We start from the raw sequence: 26842 nt of genomic DNA, 5'->3' as shown, positions 1-26842 counted from the left end.
TTTTCCACTTTTTCACAACAGTGGAAAATGTCTCTTTCCTTCATCTTAGCTGTGCTAATGATTAATCCGTTCCTATGGCAGGCACTGCAGTGTAGAGTAGCCAATCTGGCTGCTGTGACTGGCTCTTGGGTTGAGGTGTGCTGCAGCTCAGTGCGACAGCTGCTCTTGGGAAAGACCTGCTTGGTGACCATAGTGGATGTGTCGGAATCTGATTCTGTTTGTTCTGTTGATGTCGCCCTACCTAGTATTGGTATGTTTTTTTTTTCATTTACAGTATTCTGTTTCTGTATTTTTGTCTTGTCACATTCCACTTATTTAATGTTGGTGCATTTGTGGAGCACTGGTCTCAAAATCTGGCACTCATAACACTGCTGAGGAAGTTGGCATTGATGCCACCTCACATCATTGCACTGCCCCTATGTAAGTAATAGTTTTGTTACATTTACTTCAATTTTATTGTTGTTTTCCCAGTTTACGTATGTGTACTCTACAATTCCCAGATTCAACATAGAAGCAAGGTTCAACAAATTACATTTGCTATTGTCCAGGAAGTTGTCATCACTATTTGCAAGCTGTAATCATGTAACCTGCTTAAGTCAGGAGTCTAGGTCTTGATGTCCATTTGTATTTGCAGCTGTGGTTATTGCTATATGGAAGAGACCCCACGGGAGATCCTATTTCGGATGATCATAGGAATTTCCTGTCTAGTGATGGTGGACCTTGACTGTCCTCACAGTTTCATATAATGACGTCCTCACCATTTGTTGTCTGAGTATTATCCTGAGATTGACAGTACCCTGAGATTCACAGTTTTTAAAGATACATGTGTTTTCAAACCTTTATTCCTTACAACAGAGATAATGAGGTATTTGTAAAAATATTTTAAAATTCTTTACACTTTCATTAGGCATTTCACCACCTCTTACAACATTTAAGGTCCAGACATGTTCAGGGTTGTCACCTTTTTGTTACATTCCTACCTTCAGTCTTTGATATGAGCTATATTAAAGACACTGTAATACTGTACACTGATACTGTACACAGAAAATAACAGTTCCAGTAATTGTCCCTTTTTTCTTTTAAGTATTTTGTTTCATAATTGGCTGGGACCTAAAAATCCCTCAAATATGATAGTAATTATTTTCAGGTATCTAAAAAATGTTAATCTGTTTTAACCTTTTTATAAATTAAGCTCTTGAAAATTTGTTACAGGAATGCAGTTAGAGGAATTTCTTGTGCAACAGGGATATGTTGTGAAGCAAAAGGTTGGGAAAAGCTCCCCAAATGGGCAAGATATCAGTAAGATTTTCTTTTCAAGTATAAAAGTTTCTCTGGTGTTAATGTTTCATGAAAGTAACCTAGAATTTTGTTTCAGATTCTATACTTTGTGCTGCTTTAGAAAATTTCAGAAAGAAAGCAAGCACAGGGGTTGAGGATGACAAAAAGTTTCCTGAGCCAGTCCACCTGTGCATTGGTGACAGTTTCTCTTGTGTTGTTACACACATTCTGTCTCCACATGACTTTGTCATACAGAAGCTTGACAATGCTGGTAAGTCTGTCAACTGTTCAGACTTTTAATTACTTTTTCTTATTGGAACCTTCAGTGTGCTTCTCGCAGGCATTTAATAAATTTAATCTGTAGTTGCAGCATAAAAAATGAAACAATTATCTGCTGTTTTCTCCTCAGTTCAAAAAGTGTATCGCTTGCCTGAGAAACTATAGAGAAACTGGTGTATAGTCAGGATTCCTAAGTTTAAAATATCTTGAATACTTGAAGACCTCCCTACATTTTTGGCGATGAAACATAGTTATTTCTCAGTTAAATTATATGGAAATCCCTATTATAAAATATTAATATTGATAATAGGTGATAGCAAAACTTTCCTTGCTTAACTGGTGCAGCTTATGAGTTAACAAGAGTAAGAATATTTGTGCTTAGGGTTCTGAATTTCCAACTGGAGAGCTGTGGGTAAAAATCCCTGTTGTTCTCCCAGTGAGCAAAGTAATTCACTCAGATTGTTCCAGCAAAATGTGCAGCTAATTAAATGGGTACAAATGCAAGTGACACTTTAGTCAGAGAAAAAAACTGATTTGGGGCTTGTGATGGGCACCTGATGGGAATGTTGTTTTAGTCACATCTCTTGCTTTGCATAGAATGCGCATTAGTCAGTGATGTTCTTTAGTTTGTTGAATACTCAAGTCTTGTACTGTATGTTAATTATTTTACATTTTTTTAACTCATTGGCTTTTATAGCAATTTCTTTCCTTATATATAATACAACCAGGTGCCATTCAAGAGCTGCAGATCAGACTGAGAGATCACTGTGTGCAAATCCCTTCTTCTGAGGACTACAGGCCAGCCCCTGGCACTGTCTGCTGCTCCCAGTTCACAGGTGTTCAAAAAGCTGGAAACTCAAAAAACACAAAAGTGGTAGTATTCTAAAACATTAAAGCCTATATGCAGAGAATATCCATAAATTAAAGGTGACATTATATACTTGTCTCATGTTCATCTTTTCATGTCAAACCTGAATAGTTTGAGTATAAAGCAAAAATAGAAATTTTAACTTCACTGTCCTAATACTATTTGAAGGCACTTTAACTTTTTAATGCTTAGTGTTAATTTTGATCACTAATGTCTTTTGAGGTTCTTTTGTAAAATTATTACAGTTTTTGAATAGCTAAATGGAGTTAATTAACCTTACAACTTCCTTTGTAGAGGACAATCTGTGGTACAGGGCTACAGTGCTTGGTTACTCATCTGAAGATAGAGTCTTTGTGGGATACATAGATTTTGGAAATTCTGAAGAGCTAGAATTGAATCGCCTCCGTCCTGCTAATGAAGAGTTCCTCAAGTTACCAATGCAAGCTATCACTTGTAGTTTACCAGGTATGTATTTAAAAATCTGTTGTTAATAACTAATTTCTCGTGTGAATTTGCAGGCCTCCGAGTGGAATTGCCAGTAGAGGATTTTACATGAGTTTGAGTCTTGTAGTTCAGCATCTTTCATTTGAGTGTGGGCTATGGCAGACTATGAGCTATAGCAGTCTATAGCCTGGTTCCACATGTGTTATTGGCATGTGGCCTAAGTGTTGCTGAAGTTTGGTAGCCTTCAATCAGCAAGGATATCTTTAGCTTGCTATATACAGTCACCCCTGAGACCTGACAGGTACTTATGAGCTTACAGTGTCTGTGAGAGGTACATCACTCTTGTAAGGGGAGTGGTGGGGTTAGTCCGCAGTCCTTTATCATTCTATGGTAGTGTGAGGTCACGGCAGTGGGCTGAGTCAGTCGATAAGCAGTCGCCGGTTCCAAAATGGGAAACGGATACAAAAATAATGATAACATTCATTTTCAAACTCCAGATAAAGTTGACAAGGGAGATACATTTATAAATCAGTATTTTAAATCAGTTTATTGTTCTCCCCATATAGATTTTGTAGCCTTGCTATTCACTGTTACTAAAAGTTTGGATTTTCTGCCATCCCTGTCTTTTGAGTAGGAAAGGTTAATATATATAGCTAAGGGTGTTCATATTTAAAAAAAAAAGCAAAGCCAGATCATTGTGAATAGCTTGTGGGAAAACTGTAAATAAAGGCAAAATATCTGATATAAATACATTATGCATACCCTGTAATCAGTGTTTAGTAAAATATACTAAAGAAATAATGTTCTAAATAAATAAATCTTCTTCCAGGTCACCATTAGTCTTGTAGTTGTAGCTTTATTTACACTGAGGCTGTTCAAGAAGGTGAGGTCACTCCTTTGACACCTCAGAGGGGTCAGATTCTCCCATGGTGGTGGGCCTGATCTTGTCATTGTGGTGCTGGAAGCAGTGTGTGCTCTAATATTGCAGGCGCCTATGATCGAATACTGGCACCTGTCATATGTTCAACAGCCATTGATGTTTCTGCGTTGTTGCTTCTTCTCGAGGTATATAGCAGAAATATTCTAATATGTAATTCTGCTGGATCTGCAGATATCATGCTGACATAACATTCTTCTACAGTACCTAGTATTGAGTATATACTGTATATAATCTTGTTGTTCCTGGATACCCCTCTTGTGGTTTGTTACCATGTTTATCACAAATGCTCTTCTCACTAACGCACATTTCTAAACTGCTATTTTTTAGTTTTTGTGGCTCTTTGAAAGTGGTGAGATATTTTTAAACCATTCTATTAGTCTCACATTTAACATTGAGTTTACGTTCAGTACCTTTTACTTCTGATCACTCCAAATGTGCACTTTTGATTGAAGCCGTGGCAGCCTCTTAAATTACTTACAGTTGAGATGTTTTCCCCATGTTTTCTTTGTGTTCTTTGTTGTAGATTCAGCAACATTTATTTGGACCTTTCCCTGTTTTTAAAATTCTTAGGTATAAAGCCAGTTTCAGAAGAGTGGGACTCTGAATCAATTCTGGTGATGAAGAAACTAGTGAACACCAAATTTCTGAAAGTTCGAATCCTAGATAAGGTTGATGTGAAGGCTCTAGTGGAACTGACAGATGAGTACAGTGATCCTCAAACTAATATTGCTGACTTGATGGTTGCCATGCGATTTGCCGTCATTGACTTGGATTTCAGATCCCAGACAGATCAAACGGAGGGAACAAAGGAATCCTTTAGTACGTGAAATGCCATATAATTCAAGCTAAACATTTTATATTCTTATCCAGGTTTTCAAAGTAGCTATATTTGTCCATACAATTAGGAGTACTAATTAAACATAACTCGCTATTCCACAAATATTTGACATCTGCTCCTACAAGCATGTTTATTAAACTTCATAGTTATAGTGAGGGATTGTAATAGCTACGTTGGCAGTATATGATTTAATTATGTACATGTGATAGTGATTGCATGTAACAGTAACAAAATATGGTGCCCATGACTAGGTACAGTATGTACTGTATGCAAGTATTAATCAAGAGGACAGACTCCATTTCTACTGTAGTTAATATTGCTAGGAGAAAGTTAGAATTTATTATTGTTTTTAATCTATTCATTGTGTGTTATTAAAAATGACTCATTTGACTTCCATTTCCACAAATAATAGAAATGGTACTGTGTGTTTTATTGATTTTTTTAATTATCACTGTTTTAAGATTCCATGACTCCAGCTAAGAAGCTAGAGTGGACATCAACAGAACTGCCCAGTAATGAAACAGTGGATGTAGTAGTGAGTTTGATTGACAGTCCCAGTGAATTCTACTGCCAGTGTTGTAATCCTAAAGGTGGGTTGAAATGGACATGTTTGTTCGCTTTAGTTTAACTTTAGTCTTTTAATATTTCAGTGAGGTAAATAAGGAATTACAGTTTGGAACTCTATGTGGTTTTAAGACGGCCTTCAAATTTGTTTTGCTTATAAGATCTACAGGGTTTAAAGAATCCTCAAGGATAGATTCTAACTTTCTATACTTAATGTAGGTTGTGTGAAACCCCAATAAAAAGGTAAAAGAACAGCTTTGACAAAATCAAGTACTTTACCTTGAGAATGAATGTCAAACTTCTAGGTTTAAGGGGTGCAAATGACAAATGTTTTTTTTAAAGATTAAAGTGACTTGATATGGATACTACAGTAGTGTTTTGTGTTCTCAGTACAGAAGGGGTTTCTTGTCTTTTTTAGTTGTTTGTGTTATCTTCCATGTATGTTTTTCTGTGATTGAACTCCAGATCATATATCAATTTTAATTTAACTTCCAGTAATATTTGTATACGTTTTTTTTGTTTTGTATCTGTTTTATTCTAGATTTGCAAGCCCTAAATGAGATGTCTGCTAATTTGTTAAAATGCTCTCAGAAGGCCAGTGAAGCATTTACCCCTGTCATTGGAGAACCCTGCTGTGCTGTGTTTCCAGGTACATAACTGTATTTAAAAAACACATCTCTATTCAGTACAGTGTCAGAAACACCACTATAGATCTTTAAACCTGTATGTGGCACATCTAGCTAAAGCCGAGGTGATATGTGTTGTATAGATTAGTATATATTTATCTTTTGAGCAATATCCAATATTCGTTTACTATAGCTTTTTTTCTCTACTCAAATGGCAGTTTAACTGGACATAGTTTCTCCCTAGTCTCTTCTCATTTTTACTGATCTTGTGTGTCCAAGCAGGCCAACAATCTGTTGTGTTAATCAGTTATAGTACTCTTTTTGTTTCAAATTTTGTTTCAAAATTCAACTGTGGTACAGTGCATGTTTTGTGTTTGGCAGGTTTCTTCTAAATCCCAACAAGGGAAGAAAGTAAAGTCTGAGCTTTGTGCCAAATAAAATATTTCTCTGTTACTTCTTTTGTTGATCCTCCTTTCTGTAGCTTAGACTTTGTAATGCAAGTGGCCAGAGCCGATATATCTTAGGTTGTGTAGTGTAGAAATGTAAAATGTTCACGCATAAACCATACTGCTGCAGAAGAAACCTCAAGCATATCCATTTAAACCTCAGTCAGAAAGACAGATGGCTTCACATTCTTTTTGTCATGGACATGGTCAAGCCTCAGAAGAGTGCAGCAGATCTCAGGTTTATGATGTGACACTGGGGATCAGCCCCGTATATGGAATCTGAACCTTTGAGGGAAAAACAAGCTAAGAGCACTTTCTCTAAATAACACATTTGTCTAGAAGCATCTGAAGGATCCTGACAACATAATTAGCTAGTAATTACACTAGTTACGTTAAGGATGGTGATAAGGTTTTGTACATAACTTGGCTATGCTTTCTGAATTGATAGTTTAACTTATTGACCTTTTTTATTTGATGTCTTTTCTTCACTAACACGCCCTCCTTCCAACTATCAAATTAAAAGAACATCCTATTGGTTCAGAAAAATGAGTATAGTATTTTTTCCTTATGTATAAACTGCTAAAAAATATTTATTTTAATCTTTAACCTCTGTGCTGTAATCTAAATCCCCAGCATGTTTTCTAATAAACATTTCCTATCCTTTAGTATGCTTAAATAATTAATATAGTGGCTGTATATAAAGGGTTATATAAATAGAAATATCATAACAGATTTTTAACTTACAAGTTTGACTAAAACTCTGTTGTCTTGCATAGTTCTCATCAGATTTTAATTAATACATTTCCCCCTTATGTGTATATTATTTTGTGTCTGTAAGAGTCTGGTACATTACAATATCAAAATTATATGGACTTGTCTGTTTTACTGTGTTTAATTTCTACAGGAGATGGTAACTGGTATCGTGGAATGATCAATGATATTGGGCCTAAAGGTGCTGAAGTTTATTTTGTGGATTATGGAAACACAAGTGAAGTAGCTGTGGACAAACTCTGTGCCATTTTGCCAGAATATTTGATGCTTCCATTTCAAGCAATAAAATGTTGGCTTGCAGGTACAGTTAGCAATTGTATTTCTTTTCTTTATTTTAGTAGACTAGACAACTAGTTATAGACAATTCTAATTCTAGTCTAAATCCTGGTATTCTTAGAAGATTTACCTTATTAAAGATATAGGTGTTGCTCAAGAAGGTTTTATTTTCCATTTTGACAGCATAGTAAGTGATTAAAAATTTTAATATTTATCACCAGGTTCTTGTTGTTACATTAATATGTAAGTAAATAAGTAATTACATGAACATTTTTCAGTGTCCTGTGCTTGCTGTAAATTAATTACACCTTTCTGATCACATTTCCTGATGTTCAGCAGTGTAAAATTAAATAGGTTTGCTTTGGAACCACAGCCAAGTTTCTTATCTTGTCTGGATATAGTTCAGATTCTCCACTAGAGGTCACTAATGCTATAGAAGTTTTTTTTAAATCCATGAATATGTTACAGCAGACAAAGCTTGGGTAATCTGATTGCTGGGACTAAATGAGGGGTGCTTTAATGTTGTTTTCAAGGTGTGGAGCCTGTGCAGAGAGAATGGACAAAAGATGCCATTAAGAGATTTCAGGCTCTTACAGTTGGAGTCCAGCTTAAAGCAAAAGTCCTATGTAATGGACAAAATGGGTATGGCATCAAGCTGGTAAAGAGAGGACAGAACGTTGCTGAGAAGCTTGTTGCTGAAAAGCTGGCTGTGTGCAATAAAACGTTCCATGATCCAGTGTTAACTTCTATTATGCCAGGCACTGAACCCACAGGTATGAGTAGTGTTAAGATTGCAAAATTCCCTCTCCAAATATTCTTTGTAACACAGTGTTACATGATTCCTCATATACTATATACAGTATATGCTTTCTGGATCTTTTGTCTTATGTTCTTAACAATTGCAATCAACACAGTGCTTGACAGTTGTTCCTCTGCCTGTATTTCATGTTGTAAATATAGTGTACTGTATAAAATTTGCTGAAGCATGTGAAACGCAAACACCATTGATATTCCAGAATTTTGAACCTCTGAAGTACTTATTTTACCCTGTTTTTTTATTTATGCATTTTACAGAACTTTTTTTACATTTTGTTAGCAGTTTAATACATTTTTTTTAAAATGGTTGTTTCTTTTAAAATTCGGTAAAGCAAACAGAAAGAACACGCATTGTAACCAGTTTGCCTACCCATGTGTTTCACACAGGGTAACTTCTGCAATGACAACCTTAGTTTGGTTTCTGTATTGCATTGAACTCTTTGATCAGTATAAGGAAACTGGGGTACTGGGTCATTCATGTCTTGTATTAATTTCCATTATACAACAATTTAAATCATTATCTGTTGTGTCCTTGTTTGGTCCACTGAGTTCATTTCCCTCTCCCCCTAGGTGGTTATTTTCCAAAGGACTGGAAAACAGTGGAATTGCCCAAAAGTGGAACTTTCCAGCTGCACATTGTAGCTGTGAGGAACCCCAGCTTATTCTATGGGTTGAAAGACAGCAATGAAGGTGATTAAAGCATAATTAGTATTTCAGATTTTTCACGCTGCTTCTTCATACCATTTACAGAGCTTGTGATAATGATCAACTTCTTGGAATAAATATATTGCTGGGCTCAGCACACATGCAACATTTGTTATATTGAAAGTTTGAATTGTAAGAATTCTGATTCTTTTCCGTCCTTTTTTTTTTCCAGTGGATGTGAAAAAATTGGAAGCTCTCATGGCTGAATTGTCCAGTTACTGCAATAAACAGAGTTACAACCCTAATTTAAAACCTGAGGCAGGAGTAGCATGTTGTGCACAGTTTTCAGGTAAGGGAACTCAAGTGCAATACAATACAAGCTCAGTATAAATCTAAACAAAAACTGTCCTGAAAACAGAACATTTGTTTGGGTATTTGTTCATTTTCACTAGCCTTTTGACAGTGAGTTTTTTGATTTTTAAACCTTGCAGGCATATTTATAATTTATACTTTCTACAAATTAGTGCTGTATAGAACCATAAGAATTTCTGTTTATTCACTGCTACTGCTTTGGAATTGCTTGCCAATACTACGTACGGTATGGCATTCTTGGTACAGTATATACAGAATCGAAATAGGCCGAATGGCAACTGTATAGTAGTCCAGCTTTGCAGAGCAATTACAGCGGTCAGGAATTTCATTCATTTGTGTACTGTACCTCTTCCCCTGGTCTAAATAATCTGAGACTTGGAAAACCTTTCTTGTTTTTTTTGCTTGAAACAAGTGCAGAAGACTACACAATACATACAAAAGTTTCTAAAATGTGGTCTTCAAACAACTAAGTTCACATGCGGCATTTTCACTTAATTTCACTGTGATTTCTTAACAACATTGCTACTTCAAGTGAAACTTGGAGAAATCAGTTCATACTGTGTTACACCTTTTTGTTTAAGTGATTGTGTTTAAGGCTCATAGTTATTAGAAGCCATAGCTTAAATACAGCTTTTTGTTCTACTTTCCAGTTAGTTACTTCTTGTATATAGTGTATTGACAGAATTGAGCATTATCATTTAATTTTCTTGAAACTCAATTGAACTCCCCTTGTGGAAAGGTCTATACAGCATAATTAGTACTGTAATAAGCACCTATACAGCATAATTAGTACTGTAATAAGCACTTGTCTTTAGTTACAGTAACTTTTGTTCCTTTTGCCTGTTTCACACTGAATAGCATTGCACTTACAGTAGGTTGTGACGGTGTCAGGTGAGTCAGATACAAGTTTTCATACTGCAGTTCAAACAGTTTGTTTGTCAGCCTGCTTCTTCTAGCCTTTTTGCAGTATTTGGTTGTAATTGCTTAATATAGACTTCTCTGAACTGTAGTGTTTAAATGTTAATAAGAGATATGCTCCATATCATTATGATTTGCCTTGTAAATTTATTTGAACTCAAAATAATGGCATGCCATACTGTAGGTTTCTAATGGTTTTGCATTTGAACAGGAGCACCAATATGGGTGTGGTTAATGAACTTTATAGTAATCAATTAAATGAGAGAATTTGATGTAGTGTCGTAATGTCGTAATGACCTCACTAGCTACCCCAATAATAAAATGAAGCTCTACTCGCCTTCTGTATATCTCTGCAGAGCTTCTTTCTGCTGTAAGCCAAGAACTGGCAATTTCAAATTGTATGTGTATATAATGCTAAATAATTGGTGATTCTAAATTTTAAAAAAGAAAGCTCAATAAAGTAGAATATCCTTTTTCCATAAGTGTAAAAAGTTGTTTGAAAATAATGTAAAATACATTTACATAATTTTCTTTTAAAATACAGAGTTGTAACTTTTTAACTGCGTGCTGCTGTTTTAATTTTCACGGTGGGGTCACCATGTGCATGTCTTGATGTAGGTCTCAAGCTGATACAAGGGCAATGTTTGGATTGCATAGTACTGTGCAGTATGTGCTGAAACCCAGACATTAAAGAAATTGCAAACAGATTGTGTATTGATTTAATTCTAATGCTTAGGCCTTACATGCCTTCTCAAACTTAAAAACAATGTTCTGAATATATCTTTAATATGAAATCTTTGGTCCTGCAGAGCCATAGTTTCATAGTTCATCTTTAAATTCTCAATGTGTAAACTCAAGGAACAATTCAATTTTATTAATTAGTCCTGAGACTTGTTTAATTAAGAGATCATTTCAAATGAAAACCTGTCTCAAAGAATTGAACAAATTAACTTTGTCAATTTATCTAAACAGAGATTGGATTTATATAAACTGATGACTGAATATATCCCTTGCACTGATGGTTTACCATGATTTATTAACTGTAATGAACTGCTTTGCAAATTGTAATTGTGATAATGGTATGCTGTATTGTGTTGATAAGAACATTTGTTTCTTTCTTTTAACTGTTGGTGAAAATCATAAATCGCTGTAGGCTAAATTGTGAAATTGCAGGGTTGATATGCAAGGTGGTGCACTGCTTAGCATTGCTGCCTCGCTGGGTTCAATTTCTGGGGTTCTACCTGTGTGGAGTTTGCATGTTCTCTTCCCAAAGTCTTTTTTTCCCCACAGTTCAAAGACATACCGATAGGTTAATTGACTTCTGGGAAATGTGGTCCCGGTGTGAGAGTGTGTCTGTGTGTGCCCGATAATGGACTAGCATCCTGTCCAAGGTGTATCCTGCTTTGTGCCTGTTGCTTGCTGAGTAAGGCTCCATCTCCCCTGCGACCCTGTATTGGATAAAGCAGTTAGAAAATGGATGGATAAGTGAGTTAAATTGGTTTTAGTAATCAGCAATAGCCTGCAAGCTCTGCTTGGGGGATTAATGCGGAAAAAACTGCAACAGTGAAAAGCAGCTGGTTTGTAATTAGCAGATTTTTAATGTTTTTAAATTGGTTTTAATTAGGAAACAGTCAACACCTGGCAATTGTAAGGGGGTGTCATGTGATTAAAAATAAACACTGAATTCCAGGATCCCTACAGAAACAATTCTCTGCTTTCTGCAGCTTACAAAGTAATAAACCTGAGCATTCCAGACATTTCCAGGTGATGGACAAAATGTTTATCGTCTGAAGACAAAGATCTTAATATGTAGGTCAGTTTTATGGGCGCAGTTTTATGAGGACCAGCTGCCCTTGGTCCTTAAAAATACTTCCTGTCCCAGACTGATTTGATAAGAGTACATGTACAAGTGGAGTTACAAAATAAATTAATGTTGTACCTCAGTGTATTTAGTTAATCCCTTTAAATATTTTATAGATAAAGATATTCTTAAAATGTGGTTTGAGCTCATCTTCATTCCATTGTTCCAGTTTAGATATTGATTAATGTACTGTATTAGGTGAGTGATTAAAATGCTAACCAGTGCAAAACCTCTGGTAACAATAAGAAGGATTTGTAGTACAGTGGCACTTTTATTGCTTAAAAGTATTGTAAAAGGATGAAGAATTTAAGTTCTCAAGTAGTGATACAGTAGGATAAGCAACTTCTAGGAAATATGCATAACATGGTTCCAGTCATGGAATTTCAAAATAGCTGGTAATTTTCTTGTCTGGTCCTTTGTAATTACATGTATAGCAGCTGGCACAACATTGTCAGCAATGTAAGTATAGTGTGACTACTGAGACTGCATATTCGCGTTCCAAAGTGCATGCTAAAACAAGACACTTTCGAATTATGTGTTTTACAGATACAAAAACTGAAGCAAATAAGTGCATTAAATTTGGGATTTAGGTGACTACTGCAAAGAGCAGAGGTACCCTGATATAAAATCAAGTAAAATGTTAAATTTACGGGACTTTTCAAATATTCAGCAGAAACCCCTTATCCATTGTCTGGAAGTGTGCCAGCATTTACATCCGATTACATGATTTTTGAACCCTTTTTCATTTCAAACTGATTCAGCCGACCCAGAGTTTTTTTTCTAATATCTTTTATTGGTTTCTTTCTAGGTGATAAGAACTGGTATAGAGCTATTGTTCTGGACATCTGTGACTCAGAAGCATATGTTCTTTATGCAGATTATGGTAATATAGAAAAGGTCCCACTTTCCAGCATTCTTCCCATTACAGCAAAGCATCTGGAACTTCCTTTCCAAATCATAAAATGCCAGCTTTCAGGTAAAAAATATTTGCTAGGACTCATATATCATAGTATTATTGCTCAAAATGTCTGTGTTCTGTTTCTTGTCCAGGTTGAACTGTTTATTTTTAAATGTAAACAATTATTTGGTCAGCTTGTCAGCTTGTCTGTTTGCAAATGTATATCCCTAAATTTATAAATTTATAAAAACATCAATTACCGTATGTGTAATGTTAGTTCTTGAAACCAAGCTTCCATTGCAGGTGAACAACGTGACAAAGTTTATTGTAGAATTAGTTCAAAGGTTTGAAAGTTTGTTAGAAGCAGAATTCTGAACCTTCAAAAGCTTGTCAGGTATATACTAAGTTCTGAATGTTTCATTAAATTAAATATTTATTGAAATTAAAATATTTTTACTTGCCTATTAACTTTGCCAGGTGTGGAAAGCCAGTGTAAACACAACATAGGCACTTAAAATATCTGCCGAGCATCCCAGTAATCATACATCTACTGCTCACCTGTCATGGCTGCGCCCTTCTGTCTTTTCTAGATAGGACTCCACCTGCGAGACATAATACAGTCTGTTTTCTCCGTGCAAGCCTGGAGTCTATTGTCAGCATAGTAAAGAACAGTATCGGTAAAATCCAATATATATATACGGCATGAAGGACACAAAATGAGAAACTCTATAGGATTAATTGTCATTTAAGACTTGATTACTGTGTGAGCTGGAAGTCCTGTATATAACCTCAGTGCTCAGAGATTCGCACTGTTGAGCACATTCTCTATTGGATATTTCCAGCAGATCATTAGAATGCAAGCTGTCTGTATTTTCATACCATATATAAAGCAGTAACATTTACACTGCAGGTATTTGTAAAGTATTGTTAAAAATGCATGGTCTGTACCACCATGCTTTTGAAGTAATAGAATATGGAATAAAATACATCACTTTCAAACAGGCCTTTTTAGGGCCTTTTTGCTTTTTACAGTAGTTTTAGTCTTAACTACCATTTTATGTTTGTTTCCCGCTGTATGTAAGGGGATAAAAGGCTTCTATGAAAATTAATATTTGCAGGTATGAAATTGAATTTGTTTGTTTTGCTCTGCACTTTTGAAGGTCAAAGTGTTTCCTTTAATACAGCCCTTTAATGTCATAACTTAATGGGAATAACAGGTATGGCTGAACCTGTATTTGCATATTGTACTATGCTGGACTAAAAAGCATTGAGGTTACAGAAGAGTATATATATACATTTTAATTAATCTTCTGACCTTGAAATAATGTGAGTTTGGGTTTTCTTTTATTGTTTTATGGTTGTGCATTCATGAAAACAGTTACCAATACATACAGTGCAGTCCATAAGTATTTGGAAAGTGACACAATTTGTGCAGTTTTGGTTCTGTACTCCAGCACATTTCACAGGATTTGAAATGAAGCAATGATGAGATGAAAGTGCAGAGTGTCGGCTTTAATTCGAGGTTATTTACATCTATATTGGGTGAACCATATAGGAATCACAGCTCTTTTTATACATAGTTCCCCCCCTTTCATGGGACCAAAAGTAATTGGACACATTAACATAAATAAAATTTGGCATGTCTGTGTCCCATAGACATCACCAGACGTTGGATATCTTTCCTGGTGATGGTCTTCTAGCCCTGTAATTCAGCCATTTTCAGTTCCTGCTTGTTTCAGGGGCTTTTTGCTTTCAGTCTTCAGTAAGTGAAATGTATGCTCAATGGGTTTCAGGTTGGGTGACTTGGCCTGTCAAAAATATTCCACTTTTTTGCCTTGAAAAACTCCGTAGTTGCTTTAGCAGTATTTGTGGGGTCATTGTCCTGCGCTGCAAGGTGAAGCCCCGAGTTTTGAAGAATTTGGTTGGATCTGAGCAGGTAAGATGTTTCTGTACGCTTCAGAATTCATCCTCCTGCTGCCGTCTGCAGTCCCAACATCAATAAAGAGTGTGCCAGTTCCATGGCTTTGTCCCAGAATTCAAGAGGTTTTTTTATGTGCTTTTTAGCAAACTGTAACCTGGCCTTTCTTACCAGTGGTTTGCATGTTGTGGTGAACCCTCTGAGGTTATGCTGGTGTATTCTTCTTTTTATGGTTGTCTTGGACACATCTGTGCCTACATCCTGAAGAGTGTTCCTGAACAGTTGAAAAGGGGTTTTTCTCTACGATTGAAAGTATTCTTCGGTCATCCACTACTGTGGTCTTCCGTGGTCTACTAGGCTGTTTGCTATGGCTAAGCTCACCAATGTGTTCTTACTTCTTAATAATGTACCAAACAGTTGATTTTGACTCACCTAATGTTTTGGCTATGTCTCGGATTGATTTATTCTGATTTTTCAGCCTCACGATGGCCCGCTTTAATGGCATTTACACTTCTTTGGACCACATGTTGAGAGACAACAGCAACAGACTCCTGATGCAAATGCCACATCTAGAATCAACTCTAGACCTTTTGTTAGCTCTCTTGTACATGAACTAATAATGCAACAACACACAGCTGGCCAAGAAACAACTGAGCAGACAATTGTCCAATTACTTTTGGTCCCCTAAAATGGGAGGACTATGTATAAAAAGTGCTGTGATTCTTATATGGTTCACCCAATATAGATGTACAGTAAATACCCTTGAATTAAAGCAGACATTCTGCACTTTAACCTCATACTGTAGTCATTGTTTCATTTCAACTCCAATGTGCTGGAGAACAGAGCCAAAAAAAACAAAGATTGTCACTGTCCAAATACTTACAGACAGCACTGTATATAAACTAATATCTAAACTAATTCCAGTACCAAGAGCTGTTAAAACGTGACATCCCATGTGAGTGGTCACACATAAACCAGTAGTGGTGATAGATGCAGCATGTGTTCATTAATATCATATTCTCTTAAAACTACTGAATAAAATTTGAAAAACAGATTTTGTAATGATCATTAAGTGCAATATTAATTTTCATGTTATCTAAAATCTTATGCTTTTGCATGTCTGGAAAACCATCAAATACCCTTCCAAAAATCCCCTTTTTAGAATTATTTTATTTCTCATGTGGTTGTGCTATTTCTAATGCTCATTTGCAATTTGCAATGTATTATGCTTGCTGTAATTTCTTTCATGGAACTGTTAAAATTAATGTTTGGGGTTTGTTTGACACCAATGAAAATAAGTGGTTTGTAAAATTTGCCAGGCTGCATTAAAAAGTCCTATTTAAAATATATTATGATGTAAAGTTCTTGTCTTCTTGCAGAAGAGCTGTTTCCTGATGAGTGGTCATCTATATCATTGGAGTGTTTTGAATCTCTCTTGAGGGGTAAAGTGATGGCCTCTGTGAGGAAGTTTGATGGCAAAATATACACAGTACATTTGACTGTTTGTTCCGACAATGGAAATGTTGACGTATCCAAGATGATGATAGAAAAGTTTGGGAAAATAAAATGTGAAACTGATGCAGGAGTCATTGTAACAGACACGAATGTAAAAGCTTTATTGGAGTCCAACACAACCTGTACTCCACCCATCGGTATGTGAAGTTGGATTGATTTTCTTAATGCATTTAATATTCAAACTTTGTGAAAACATTATATTCTTTTAAAGGTTCTCTTGTTTTTCAGGAGTTTGGAAGGAATATTTCCATACATTATGTAGTGTAATAGATAAAACTTTATAATGTCTAAGTTAGGATTTCCAAAATGATGATTCATGATGTTTAAGTCACAATGCTTTTGTATATTCTGTTACAGATTCTCAGCCAACAAATGTAATGAAGTGTTGCTGTCAAGAACTTAAGGAAAAGGTAACTGTATTAAGTTAATGTATAATTCCCGACAGTTGTTCGCATGGTGTCATTAATGTAACTGAATTTTCTTTTTATACATCATAATGGTTAATTATAAAGATCTTTAGAGTTTATTTTGCATTCAATTAGTCATCGTAATTTCTTGATCTCCCCTTTAGTACTATGCTTGAAGAGAGAATCAAAGTTCTATATTTTGCCTGTGTAGTTTTTCCAGTTCAGTAAAACCAGTGAAAAAGTTATACATATTTAATGAATAATTAGAGTATACTGCCTGTGAGGATGGGAAACTGTAATATTTTAATAGTCTGACAGCTTTTCAGTAATGGCTAATGATAAAATGTAATGTCTTCACTTTTTTAACCAGAAGAACTGCTTTTTTCACAGATTGATAAACTTGAGGAGCTGCTTCTTGTGGTGATCAAAGAAATTGTGCATCCACAAAAAAATTACTGAGTATATTTATCAAATAACAGGAAGAACTGTTAAAGACATGGCATGTATTCCACAAGGTTTCAAAATATTTGTAGCCCAAATCCTGTTTTTCTTGGCTAGGATCACACTTAATGTTCTGTTGAGAGTAATTTTGTAGGGGACTGAATCTGCACATTCTACTGGTTATAACAGTTTTCTGTGTTATTAAGATTTGGATATTGTTCTGGACATTTGGTCTCATGCTGTTCAAGCCGACCAAAGTATTTTCTGTTTTGAGAGTCTTTGTTTGATTGTGGTTCCAAATATTTTGGCCAGTGAGTGAAAGAGAAATGTTGCTGCATTTGAAGATGCAATGCTCTAAACAGCACTTTCCATGTTGCTGTATGAGTAATTCAGTTCTGATTGTAGATTGAAGATAAATTTCAGGTTTATCTTTATCATGTTGTTTATTTAAAAAATGTTAAAAGATTTAATATAAAAAAAGCATACATGTTTTCTATAAATAAATCACAGAAGCTTGCTTATAGAAAGATCTGTGAAGAGGAAATCTAGCGAGAAACGAAAGTCAAGCTATATCTAATAAGTTCAGAGTATACTATATCAATTTATTAAACACTGTGTGCTCCCAAGCATCTCCAAAATACCATGCTAACAATGTAAGGAAGTATTCAGCTTACTACAAGCTTCTGAGCCATGCAAAGATGTCTTGTATATACAGTATACTAGCTCTTATATTTATACTCATACAGCATCTGTAGAGAGATTAAAAGGTCTGTGTGAAAATGCTATTGAACAACTTATTTAGGATATGTGTATTTGTGTATATGTGGATAGAGCTAATTTAGGCAATGTGTTATTGTTGAGGACACAGAAATACCAACATCTGAATTTTCACAAACGTTTTGTGAAAAAATGAAAGTTTTCTAACACTTCACATGTAAGAAAAAAAAAGTTGTATATGTTAAGCTACCGGATACAAACAAATGAGCCAGTTTAGCCCATCTAGTGTGATATCCAACTTTGATTGCTAGTAGATACAGTAATTGACCTTGATGTAAAGAAGTATCCTGTTCTGTTTTTTGAGAAAGCAAAACGTACATCTGAAAATGCCCACAACAGCAACTGGTACCTGAACAAGTAGTGTGGTTATTGTAAGAGGGTTGTTATATGGATAATTACATATTTTTGTATTAAAGAATTTTAATTTCTGACTACATTGTTTGGATAAAGTGTAGAGTAGGACCTGTATCAATGTGTGAGCTGCAGAGGAACAAGTAGAGGTTAATTCCATTGTGAAAACTTCAAAGAAAACATTTTTGTGAGGACCTGCCTTCAGGTGAATGCTGGAATTATTTTCACTTTGGAATTATTTTGTTCAGTATTATATTGTGATGTATTTCAGCTATCATTATGCGTAGCTACAATATCTTGTCTAAACTAGTTATCAGTGTTAAATGTACTCGTATATCTTTTTTATTAATGCATATTTATATATCTCCTAGGCAAACATAGCCATAAAGTATTAACAATCAAGGGTGGAGGAACCAGGATAAAAAAATGAATGTGGAATTTGCCTCCTAGTGATTTGAGATTACTTTGGGTGGTAAGCAAGGCAAAGCAGTGTTTGCACACAGAGATTTAATGCATCCTCTTTATTAGTCACACCAGTACAACTGCAAAAAGTAGACCATACAGAAGGCATTTTCACATGGCTCATGAGGCTTTGTTAAAATTGATTTTTTAAGCAGTTTGACATTACAGAGATGTACATAGAAAGAAGATGACCTAGTACATTTTGAGCTGAATACCTTACAATAAGTAAATCCAAGTCACATAGTATGTTACTTTAATTAAAGTTAGGAAGCATTTTCTTCTTGATGGGACTAAGACTTGACAGATTAGTCATCCTTAGTTATGATATGACTGTTTTGTGTTCTAACATAAAAGTATTTGATTTAAATGGATCTATCAGAAAGACTGGTGAGAATGAATCACTATAATGTTTGTTTTGAAAACTGTCCAGCATTTCAGTGTTCAGACTATCTTGTTGCGAGTTGTTCTAAATGTAGGGGCATCTCTTATCACATTCAAGCTCCTGGCATTGCATTTGATTAGCTTTGGTTTGTACAGTAGATACACATTAAACTATTATTAGAGCTTTGGATTCTAGAATAAATTGAAACATGATACTGCAAAGTTTGTTTGTTTTTTCAACTTTGAAAGAAGGGTCTGTGCTGCCTGTGATGTGTTTAAAGATGAGTTGCTCAAAGGTGGAAATATCAGAGAGGTCTTCCAAAACTTCGTTATTCTCCCCAGTGTGGTGTTGCTGGGGTCTTAGCTTCAAGCTGAAATGTAAAAAACACACATGAAAAATTTGAATTTTAGTGGCTGTAAAAAGAATTATTTGCAATTATATAAAAAAATCAAAGAATTGAAAAAGATTTCCAAAGTTGCTTGTTGGTCTGTTTAAGGGACTCAAGTAGAAAAAAAGTAAATTTCTAATAATGCCAGTTTCATAACAGCTTATTAATAGTTCTAACAGCACAAAGTAAAGAATTCAGTTTAAATTCTTATTTCATTTAGAATGGTTTATTTCTATTTTTTCTGTAGAACTGTGAAAGAATACTTGACAGGTGGTTTTAAAGTGCTATTCAATGGACAATACATGGATGTCATTTAAACCTTTATTAACTACCCCTTTTCAACTGTTTACCTTAAATTCCAGAATAAAGTAATGTTTATTTAAATAATACCCTTAGTCAAAAGATACATAAAATTGACATATTAAGATTTTTCCTAAGACTGTTTCTACATTGTCATAGAAGGGGACATGTTTAAAAGTTTTGGCACTTTAGCAGTCCTATCTAGCACCCTCCGCTTGTTTTTAGATTGACCAAATACACTTTAATTGTTCATTTAATTTTACAATTGGTATTGTAAAACCGTAATATTAACATTTCTTTCAACTCTCATAAAGGTTTTTGTTTGTAATTTACAGTAACCAATGTTTCTCAGTTGTGTTTAATAAACAAGCCATGTAAAAAAATGCCAAAATTCAGTGTTGTTTTTGCAGTGGTGTTTTACTTTCAGGACACATTAATATCTGATTCCAATTCTGGCAAAATAGCAGATAATATCATTTTTTCTAATGAATAATTGTAAGACCTATTCATTATTAATGTACTGACCTTGCACAAACTTAGCAGAAAGTAATTATCATTTTCTGTTCCCTGGAAGCAGTTCTTTACTGCTTACTTGTATTAATTGCATTTCATTTGCTATTTTCAACACACCTCTCGATTTCCACTCATGCACAGCTGTACCTATAGAGGTCTAGACTTTGTTTTTAAAGAAAATGACGCAACCCATACAATTGCTAAGAGAAGTATGAACTGTTATAGCACCTGGGTAGACAGGCAACCGTATTCATAAACAGCATTTAGGATTTAGTCATTTCTTGTCCATCTTTAGTTCAGGAATATGTATATGAAGCTTGGTATTATAGTAATTAGGCTTAAGTAAAATCCTTCAATCTTGCACTTTTGTATAATAATATTTGTTTTCCCATGTCATAAAACATTTTTCAGAGTTGTGTACTGGGAATAGGTCAAGAGGTCAATGCCTACTCTCCTTCTGTCTCTGCTCATTTTGTCACCCCCTTTTCTAAGGGATTTTAATATTTTTATTAAATCTCATATTAGAGCAGATGTATCAATTAAGAACAACTTCTCCTTCACAGTTCCAACCTTGAATGTGTCCATTTATACACCACAGGATTTGTTTACTAAAGTAGCATGTTCAAAGGTACAACAGTGGTCAATCTGACACCCTCCCACCCCCACCGAAAATTTGAACCCACATGTCTGTTCCACAGTGCTGTTCAGATAACAATCAACATGTGGAAACATTAGTGCTTGATTAGGATTTATGAACTGACAAAAGCCATGAAACATACTTGAAGCATCACCTAAAGACAATTGCTTAAGTGCAACAGATTCACAAAGTTATCAGGAAAATTGCAATCTTTTGTAGCTGGTGCTAAAAAAAAAAGCCATTGATTTTACAGAAGAGCTATGGTCCTCCCTTCTGTTAAGTCCTGCCCTTACACTCAAAGTGGCTACTCTCTGTTCCCTATCCTGGTCACTGGGATTTACCATATTTTAGGTGTCTTCCTTTAGTTTCTTGTGTAACCTGCATAGTGTTCTACAGCAGTCTAATACCAAGAAATACCACTCATGCAAGTACTGTATGTACAGTATAAAGCGTAACGAAGTGATTAAACATCCCCATGCTAGTCGCAGGTTACAGTCTGCTCTTTTTAACAGTCATACTTGCCGTTGGGAAACCTGTTAATATTTAAAAAATAAGTGTGCCGTGACATGCTCAGGTTTCTTAGACAACAGTGTCTATGATCACTCGTTGAGACTTTCAGGAATCCAGGGTTAACCTCTTACGAGGTTTTTCAGTACAGTTTTTCGCCAAGCGTTTTTCTTCATGGCAAATTGAACGTGTTGTATACAATTTACATTTTAAAGCATGTTTGTACTAAAAATTCGCAACTCATTTTAGCGCGATTTGTTAAACTGAAATGGCAATAACGGACAAAAAGGCTTGCTGATGCCTTGACAGTTTTTAAGACGGTTATAAGATTTGACGGACCAAAGAAACGTGCCGCATTCCTTCAAATGTGCACTAGAGTACACATGCTGGTTCATCTATCTCGGGCAATTAATGGGTTAACAAAAAATATTACACCTACTGTAGGGCTGTAGCAGTTTGTCGGCTTCGTGCTGTAATATATTTAAAGGGTATTCATATCGTGTGCTTTAGTTGAGAAGATAAAAAAATCAATGATGAACGAAAGTTTAATCGTTTTTTTATATCTTAAAAGGCATTGAAAGCTTTATATAAGTGCACAACAGAGGTCAACTAACAATTCGACGTTTCGATGTGGAACCCACAGTTAAATATTGATTTCTTTGATCAGACTTTTAATGCACGCTAATGTTGACCGTGACAAAACAGGTGGCATTATCCGCCCGGATCAAGCTTCTTAGTTGAATATAGTACTGCTGCGGCTGAACTGAAGCAGCGCCGAAAGCAATTACGCTACAGTCCAAAGCGAAAAGATTATCCAAAACTAATAAAATCAGTCAACTGCAGTCACTCTCAGTGTCGCGGTCTGATGTTTTGCAAATAGGCACAGAATTAAAGAATCCAGGATAAAACAGGGAAAAAAGCAAAGGTTGCTTCTAAAGGGCTGTTCTTTTAAATTAGCATCAGACAAAAAAAAAGCAGCGACCGTTCAGTCACTGCTGTTCCACGCGGAAGTGAAGGGGAGAGATTGGAGATTTCTGTAATGTGCGAAACGCAATTACAAGGGGGTTTGCACGGCGGCTGGATTTTCAGGTCCACCACTGAGTAAAGAAGAAAGAGACCCTTAAGGGTGAGTAATCTCGAGTACACAAGGTTACATTATAGAACTCCGAATAAAGAAGATTCAAATAATTCCTGTAGATCAGGTTTAGCTGAAAGTGCTTCTCATCGCATCCAGACCAGATAGCCACATAGTTCGTGTTAAGCAACTGATCTGGTGTACTTCAGGTAGGTTTCTGAGACAGTAAATGTATCCATAGAGCAGAGTAAACACGTTTGGAAGTACGCTCAGTGAAAAAGAATTACTTGAAACACGTTGTGTGCTATGCTTTGTTTATACTGGAATATCAGTCCCCTTTTTGTTTTCCTTGTTTGCATTGTTTTCTTCTGTCCCTTTCTTGTTTGTTTAGTTTTCGATTTTTTTTTGTTTTCGAAGGGACGTTTTTTCCGAGAATCGATTAGAATGAAATACTATTGCATACTATGCCTTCTTTAAATAACTCGTTATTTTAGTAACTTCGCAAAAGTATATATTAGTTGTTTTCGAGTATCGGAGATGTACATGTAGCAATGGGAATGTCAGACGTTTGCGTGGTAAACAGTCTCAATCATCCGTGTTAAAAGTGATTAGCTAGCGGGCAGTCGACAATAGGGCGAAGGCAAACAGAGCAATTAGTGAAGTTAATATTCTACTATTTCAGTCACTTCATTACGCATTTCAGAATACTTTGGATTTGTACAATAGGCGTTGCATTAAACTTACGTGGCTTTAGGTGCTTTATAGATTTGAACCAGATTCAAAAGGGAAATATTCGGTATAATAAAATGTTTTTTAGCAGATCACGACTTGAGGCAGTTTATTTGCACAGCACTATCTAATGCGTCTTTCAGAAATGCCAGATATGTCAGTTGTCATTCCTGGCATTTTATTGGGTATTAGCAAGCACCTTGGATTGGAAATAGCACACCTTAAAGTCAGTGGAGCAGAAGGTCAAAACTCTTATCTACAGTTCAGGATTAAGTAACATTCTAATTTCACTGTTTTTTAAAGAAACGAGGGATTTACCTCCTCTGTACAAAATAATCGTTCATTACTAAATCAGAAGAAGGTTTTAAGGAGAATGTTTTTTGCCTTAAAAACATTATTACAAGGTACAGTAAATGAGATCACGTCAATATTCTTGCAGAAGAGAAAGATTTTGTAGTGTTTTCTTGGACGATGGCCCTCCTGTGGGTTAGGTAGATATGGGATTTCCCCACACTCTCAGTGGGGAAACAACCATTCTCATTAATCCAAACAGTTGCACCTGTTGCTAAGACATCAATTCAGATGTCATTGAGAGCTTTCTATATTCCTGCATTAATTAACTAAAACGGTGAATTAATAAATCTTCTAATCAATACAATTTTGTCAAAGCAATAGTTAACATTATTTTTAACATTTTAATATTTTAAGACACATTTTTAGAGCTTTAATCATTTCTTTCTTCAGTAGACAGAACCGTACGGCAAAGGGCTGTAGTTACAGCTTTGACACACACAGTAGCTGTTTGATCCTTTTTTTCCTTTTCTTGGTTTAATGATCCAAGGCTTGTGTTATGAAACTGTTTGAACTCAGTCCAGCGACTTTCTTTCTTATTATTCAGAGTTTGTGCAAGCCTTTCTTCTGGTCACGAACCATAAAAAGAAGGCAGGTTTTATGAGGGTTTGCTGCTTCTTTGGCTTAGGAAAAATCATTAGCTTTGTAGTGGAATTAATATTGACATTGAACTCCTCACTACCATTCATCTATGATTCAAACAAATTGCTGTCACATAAAGAGTACAAAGATCTTCCTTCTAGTATTGCCAATGAACACAACTTTTATACTGCCAGTCAAAATCATGTTTTGCCTTTTTTTGTGAATAATTATGGTTTTTATTGGATTAACATTTATTAAACAGCTAGAAAAAAACGCAAAGACAAATTCCTTGCAAGTTCATGGAATTCTTAAACTTAAAGTCCTATCAATTTAATTGGGTGACAGCTGATGATTTATAAAACCCCTTGATTGTTCTGTGACACACTGCATTGTACTATACCACATTGTACAGACATTCACAATCTCACAAAACACACAGTTCTTTATAAAGATGTAATACTTTCTAGAAACCATTTAAATTCACTGTGAAGTAGTCTGAAAACTTCCTCAATAATATATATTTTGGTTATTAAATTAAGAAACTTTACATCTAGAGATAAGCTCAGGTCTCAATGTTATTGAATGGAAAATAGCAAGAGCTAGTGACCGTTTGCCTATTCACAGACACATGCTGTTAAAATAAGGAATTTGAGCCATGTAAACTCTTCTTGTGTATTTCCTCAGTCAACCTTGTCAGTAAATCCTTTGCCATGTAAGTATTCAGGTCATTACTAGGGATGCAGCAAGGCACAAACATCATTGTCCTATAAACAAATAGCTGCTTCTTGAGTACAGCTTTTTTGCAGGCAGTTTGCACTGGTCTGACCATAGTTACAGGAGTCCAATTTATGTGTGGTGACTACTATTGATTGTTCACATAAAGTTTAAGCGTAAGAGCTGCTTAGATTGAAAACAAAATCCAAGACCCTTGCACTTGGAGTGATATTATTTATGGGAAGCTGTCCAAAGTACAAATGTGTCTCTTTAGAATGAGCTGTTTAGTGGGAGATCTAAACTCACAAGTTAAAAGTAGAGTAAGAGTAAGCACTACATTTTCTGAATGGAATATCCTGGCAGGTTGTTGTGTTCAAAGTAACAAAACATACAAATTATACAGGTACATGTACTATTGTTGTTCACCAAAGATTTAGAACCTTTAATTGCAACGGGCTCCACAAAGAGGAAGGCAGTATTTCATCAGTCAGATATAGCCGTCTCCAACACAGAATTTTTCTTCATCAGTGTATAGATAAGGGTCAGTGTAGTCTCAGTAGGTGACCTTTACCTTTCATCAGTGAGTGGAAGTGTCAGAGTCAGAGTTTAAACTAATAGAGGTTGAATTCCCAAACACAATCTGTGCAATAGTTGCTTTGTTTATACTCCCGCGTTTGAAGGTTTCTGAAATATTCTCGTTTATCTGTTTTCTTTTGTTTTTCCCCCCATTCACACCCCACCTCACGCCTTTGAATGGTTCAGCGGTCATATGAGGATTTGACAGTCAAGATGGTTATCACAAGGTGTTGAAGTTGAAGCTTCTAAACACATTTTTGTCCAAGAATTCTGTCAAGTGCCTCAAGATGTTTATTCAAAGGCCAGTTGGTTTTGTTTTCCACAAATACTTCCTCTCTTAAAAAGGTGAAACCTGATTTAGTTTAAGGTGTTTTTAGATACCTTAAAATCGTGATGTAGAAGTGACTAGACTACAAGTCAGTTTTTTGCTTCAGAAAAGTATCATAACAGTGCTGGATTACCACATAAAACATTTTAGAATTGAATATAGACTCCAGATCAGGAAAATGTTCCTTAGGAGCAGTTCATCACTATGTATTTAGTGGTGATCCATTGAAATGATAGATTAGTTGACATAGAGTTACTTAATTATTTAAACTTCCTTAGGAGTGGAGACTACTCAGATATATAGCAGAAAGCTTGTTTCTAACTTAGAAGTATTGTTAAATTAAGAGAATTCCTGCAAAAAAGATCTGTACATTGCTAATAGTCTTGGGAAATTAAGGTGTTACAAAGCCAAATAGAAACGAGTAAGACAGATTTCTGAAGCATGCTTGAAGAAATAAACAGCTGGAGTGCTGATCAATTAGTGTAATACAAAAAAGGAAATTCTTTTCATTCACTTATACAGTGATTGCTACCTTTTACTCTTTGAACTGCACCAGAGGTCTTAAATACTTAGGTCTATAGTATGTTCACTACGGAACTTCTGCATTCCTTGCTGTCTGATAAGACCCTCTCTGAATTGCATATACTACAGTAGGCATTAATACATATTTAATGATTAAATGTGTGTCAGACTAAAAAAAAGAATATTACCAAACGCACATTTTAATGTTTAATTTATTTTTCATGTCATTATCAGGAGAGCATTTCACTTTTTCCCCAAATTGGGAAAGCTGTTCTCAGTCCAGATTTATCAAAACCCAAACGCCCTAAGGAACCTTTTCCTAAAGTTCTGATATTATTGAAGCAAGGAACAATACTGTTTCTTTCCTTTTGAGAAGGCTTTGTAGGGAAACAGTGTGTTTGTCCTATATTTAATGTACCCAAAACATTTTTTTAATAAATCATTACTAGATTAATAAGCCATCTTCAATGTGCTTCAATTTGTGGAACTTTATGCATTCTTGAAACAAGCTTTAACAAACCTTATGA

The 26842-nt window shown here is 35.3% G+C and overlaps 2 protein-coding genes across 7 annotated transcripts in view; both read left to right on the top strand.

Moving 5' to 3' along the window:
• tdrd1 (tudor domain containing 1) overlaps nt 1-20158 on the top strand; it is a 30622-nt gene extending 10464 nt beyond the window's left edge. For 2 of the 5 annotated variants that reach the window (XM_015347580.2, XM_015347575.2), the window contains exons 10-25: nt 82-250; nt 1213-1299; nt 1376-1549; nt 2286-2393; nt 2720-2890; nt 4380-4628; nt 5109-5237; nt 5753-5860; nt 7188-7355; nt 7864-8103; nt 8717-8836; nt 9024-9140; nt 12751-12918; nt 16138-16410; nt 16631-16683; nt 17071-20158. In XM_015347580.2, coding sequence (XP_015203066.2) covers nt 82-250; nt 1213-1299; nt 1376-1549; nt 2286-2393; nt 2720-2890; nt 4380-4628; nt 5109-5237; nt 5753-5860; nt 7188-7355; nt 7864-8103; nt 8717-8836; nt 9024-9140; nt 12751-12918; nt 16138-16410; nt 16631-16683; nt 17071-17139 — 2403 coding nt within the window. In that variant the 3' untranslated portion in view covers nt 17140-20158. Of the gene's footprint in view, nt 1-81; nt 251-1212; nt 1300-1375; nt 1550-2285; nt 2394-2719; nt 2891-4379; nt 4629-5108; nt 5238-5752; nt 5861-7187; nt 7356-7863; nt 8104-8716; nt 8837-9023; nt 9141-11371; nt 11646-12750; nt 12919-16137; nt 16411-16630; nt 16684-17070 lie in introns of those variants that run through there. The other 3 variants (XM_015347577.2, XM_015347576.2, XM_069189191.1) reach the window with 3 other exon arrangements.
• A 1777-nt stretch (nt 20159-21935) lies between these two features.
• vwa2 (von Willebrand factor A domain containing 2) overlaps nt 21936-26842 on the top strand; it is a 43894-nt gene continuing 38987 nt past the window's right edge. The window contains exon 1 of one of the 2 annotated variants that reach the window (XM_015347567.2): nt 21936-22564. The gene's annotated coding sequence lies outside the window, so the exon portion shown is untranslated. Of the gene's footprint in view, nt 22565-22666; nt 22723-26842 lie in introns of those variants that run through there. The other variant, XM_015347569.2, reaches the window with a different exon arrangement.

This window comes from Lepisosteus oculatus, chromosome 4 (assembly GCF_040954835.1).
Source record: "Lepisosteus oculatus isolate fLepOcu1 chromosome 4, fLepOcu1.hap2, whole genome shotgun sequence".
NCBI classification, from domain to species: Eukaryota; Metazoa; Chordata; class Actinopteri; order Semionotiformes; family Lepisosteidae; genus Lepisosteus; species Lepisosteus oculatus.
The sequence above is the reverse complement of the archived record's forward strand: the minus strand, read 5'-3'. Positions and strand labels throughout refer to the sequence as shown.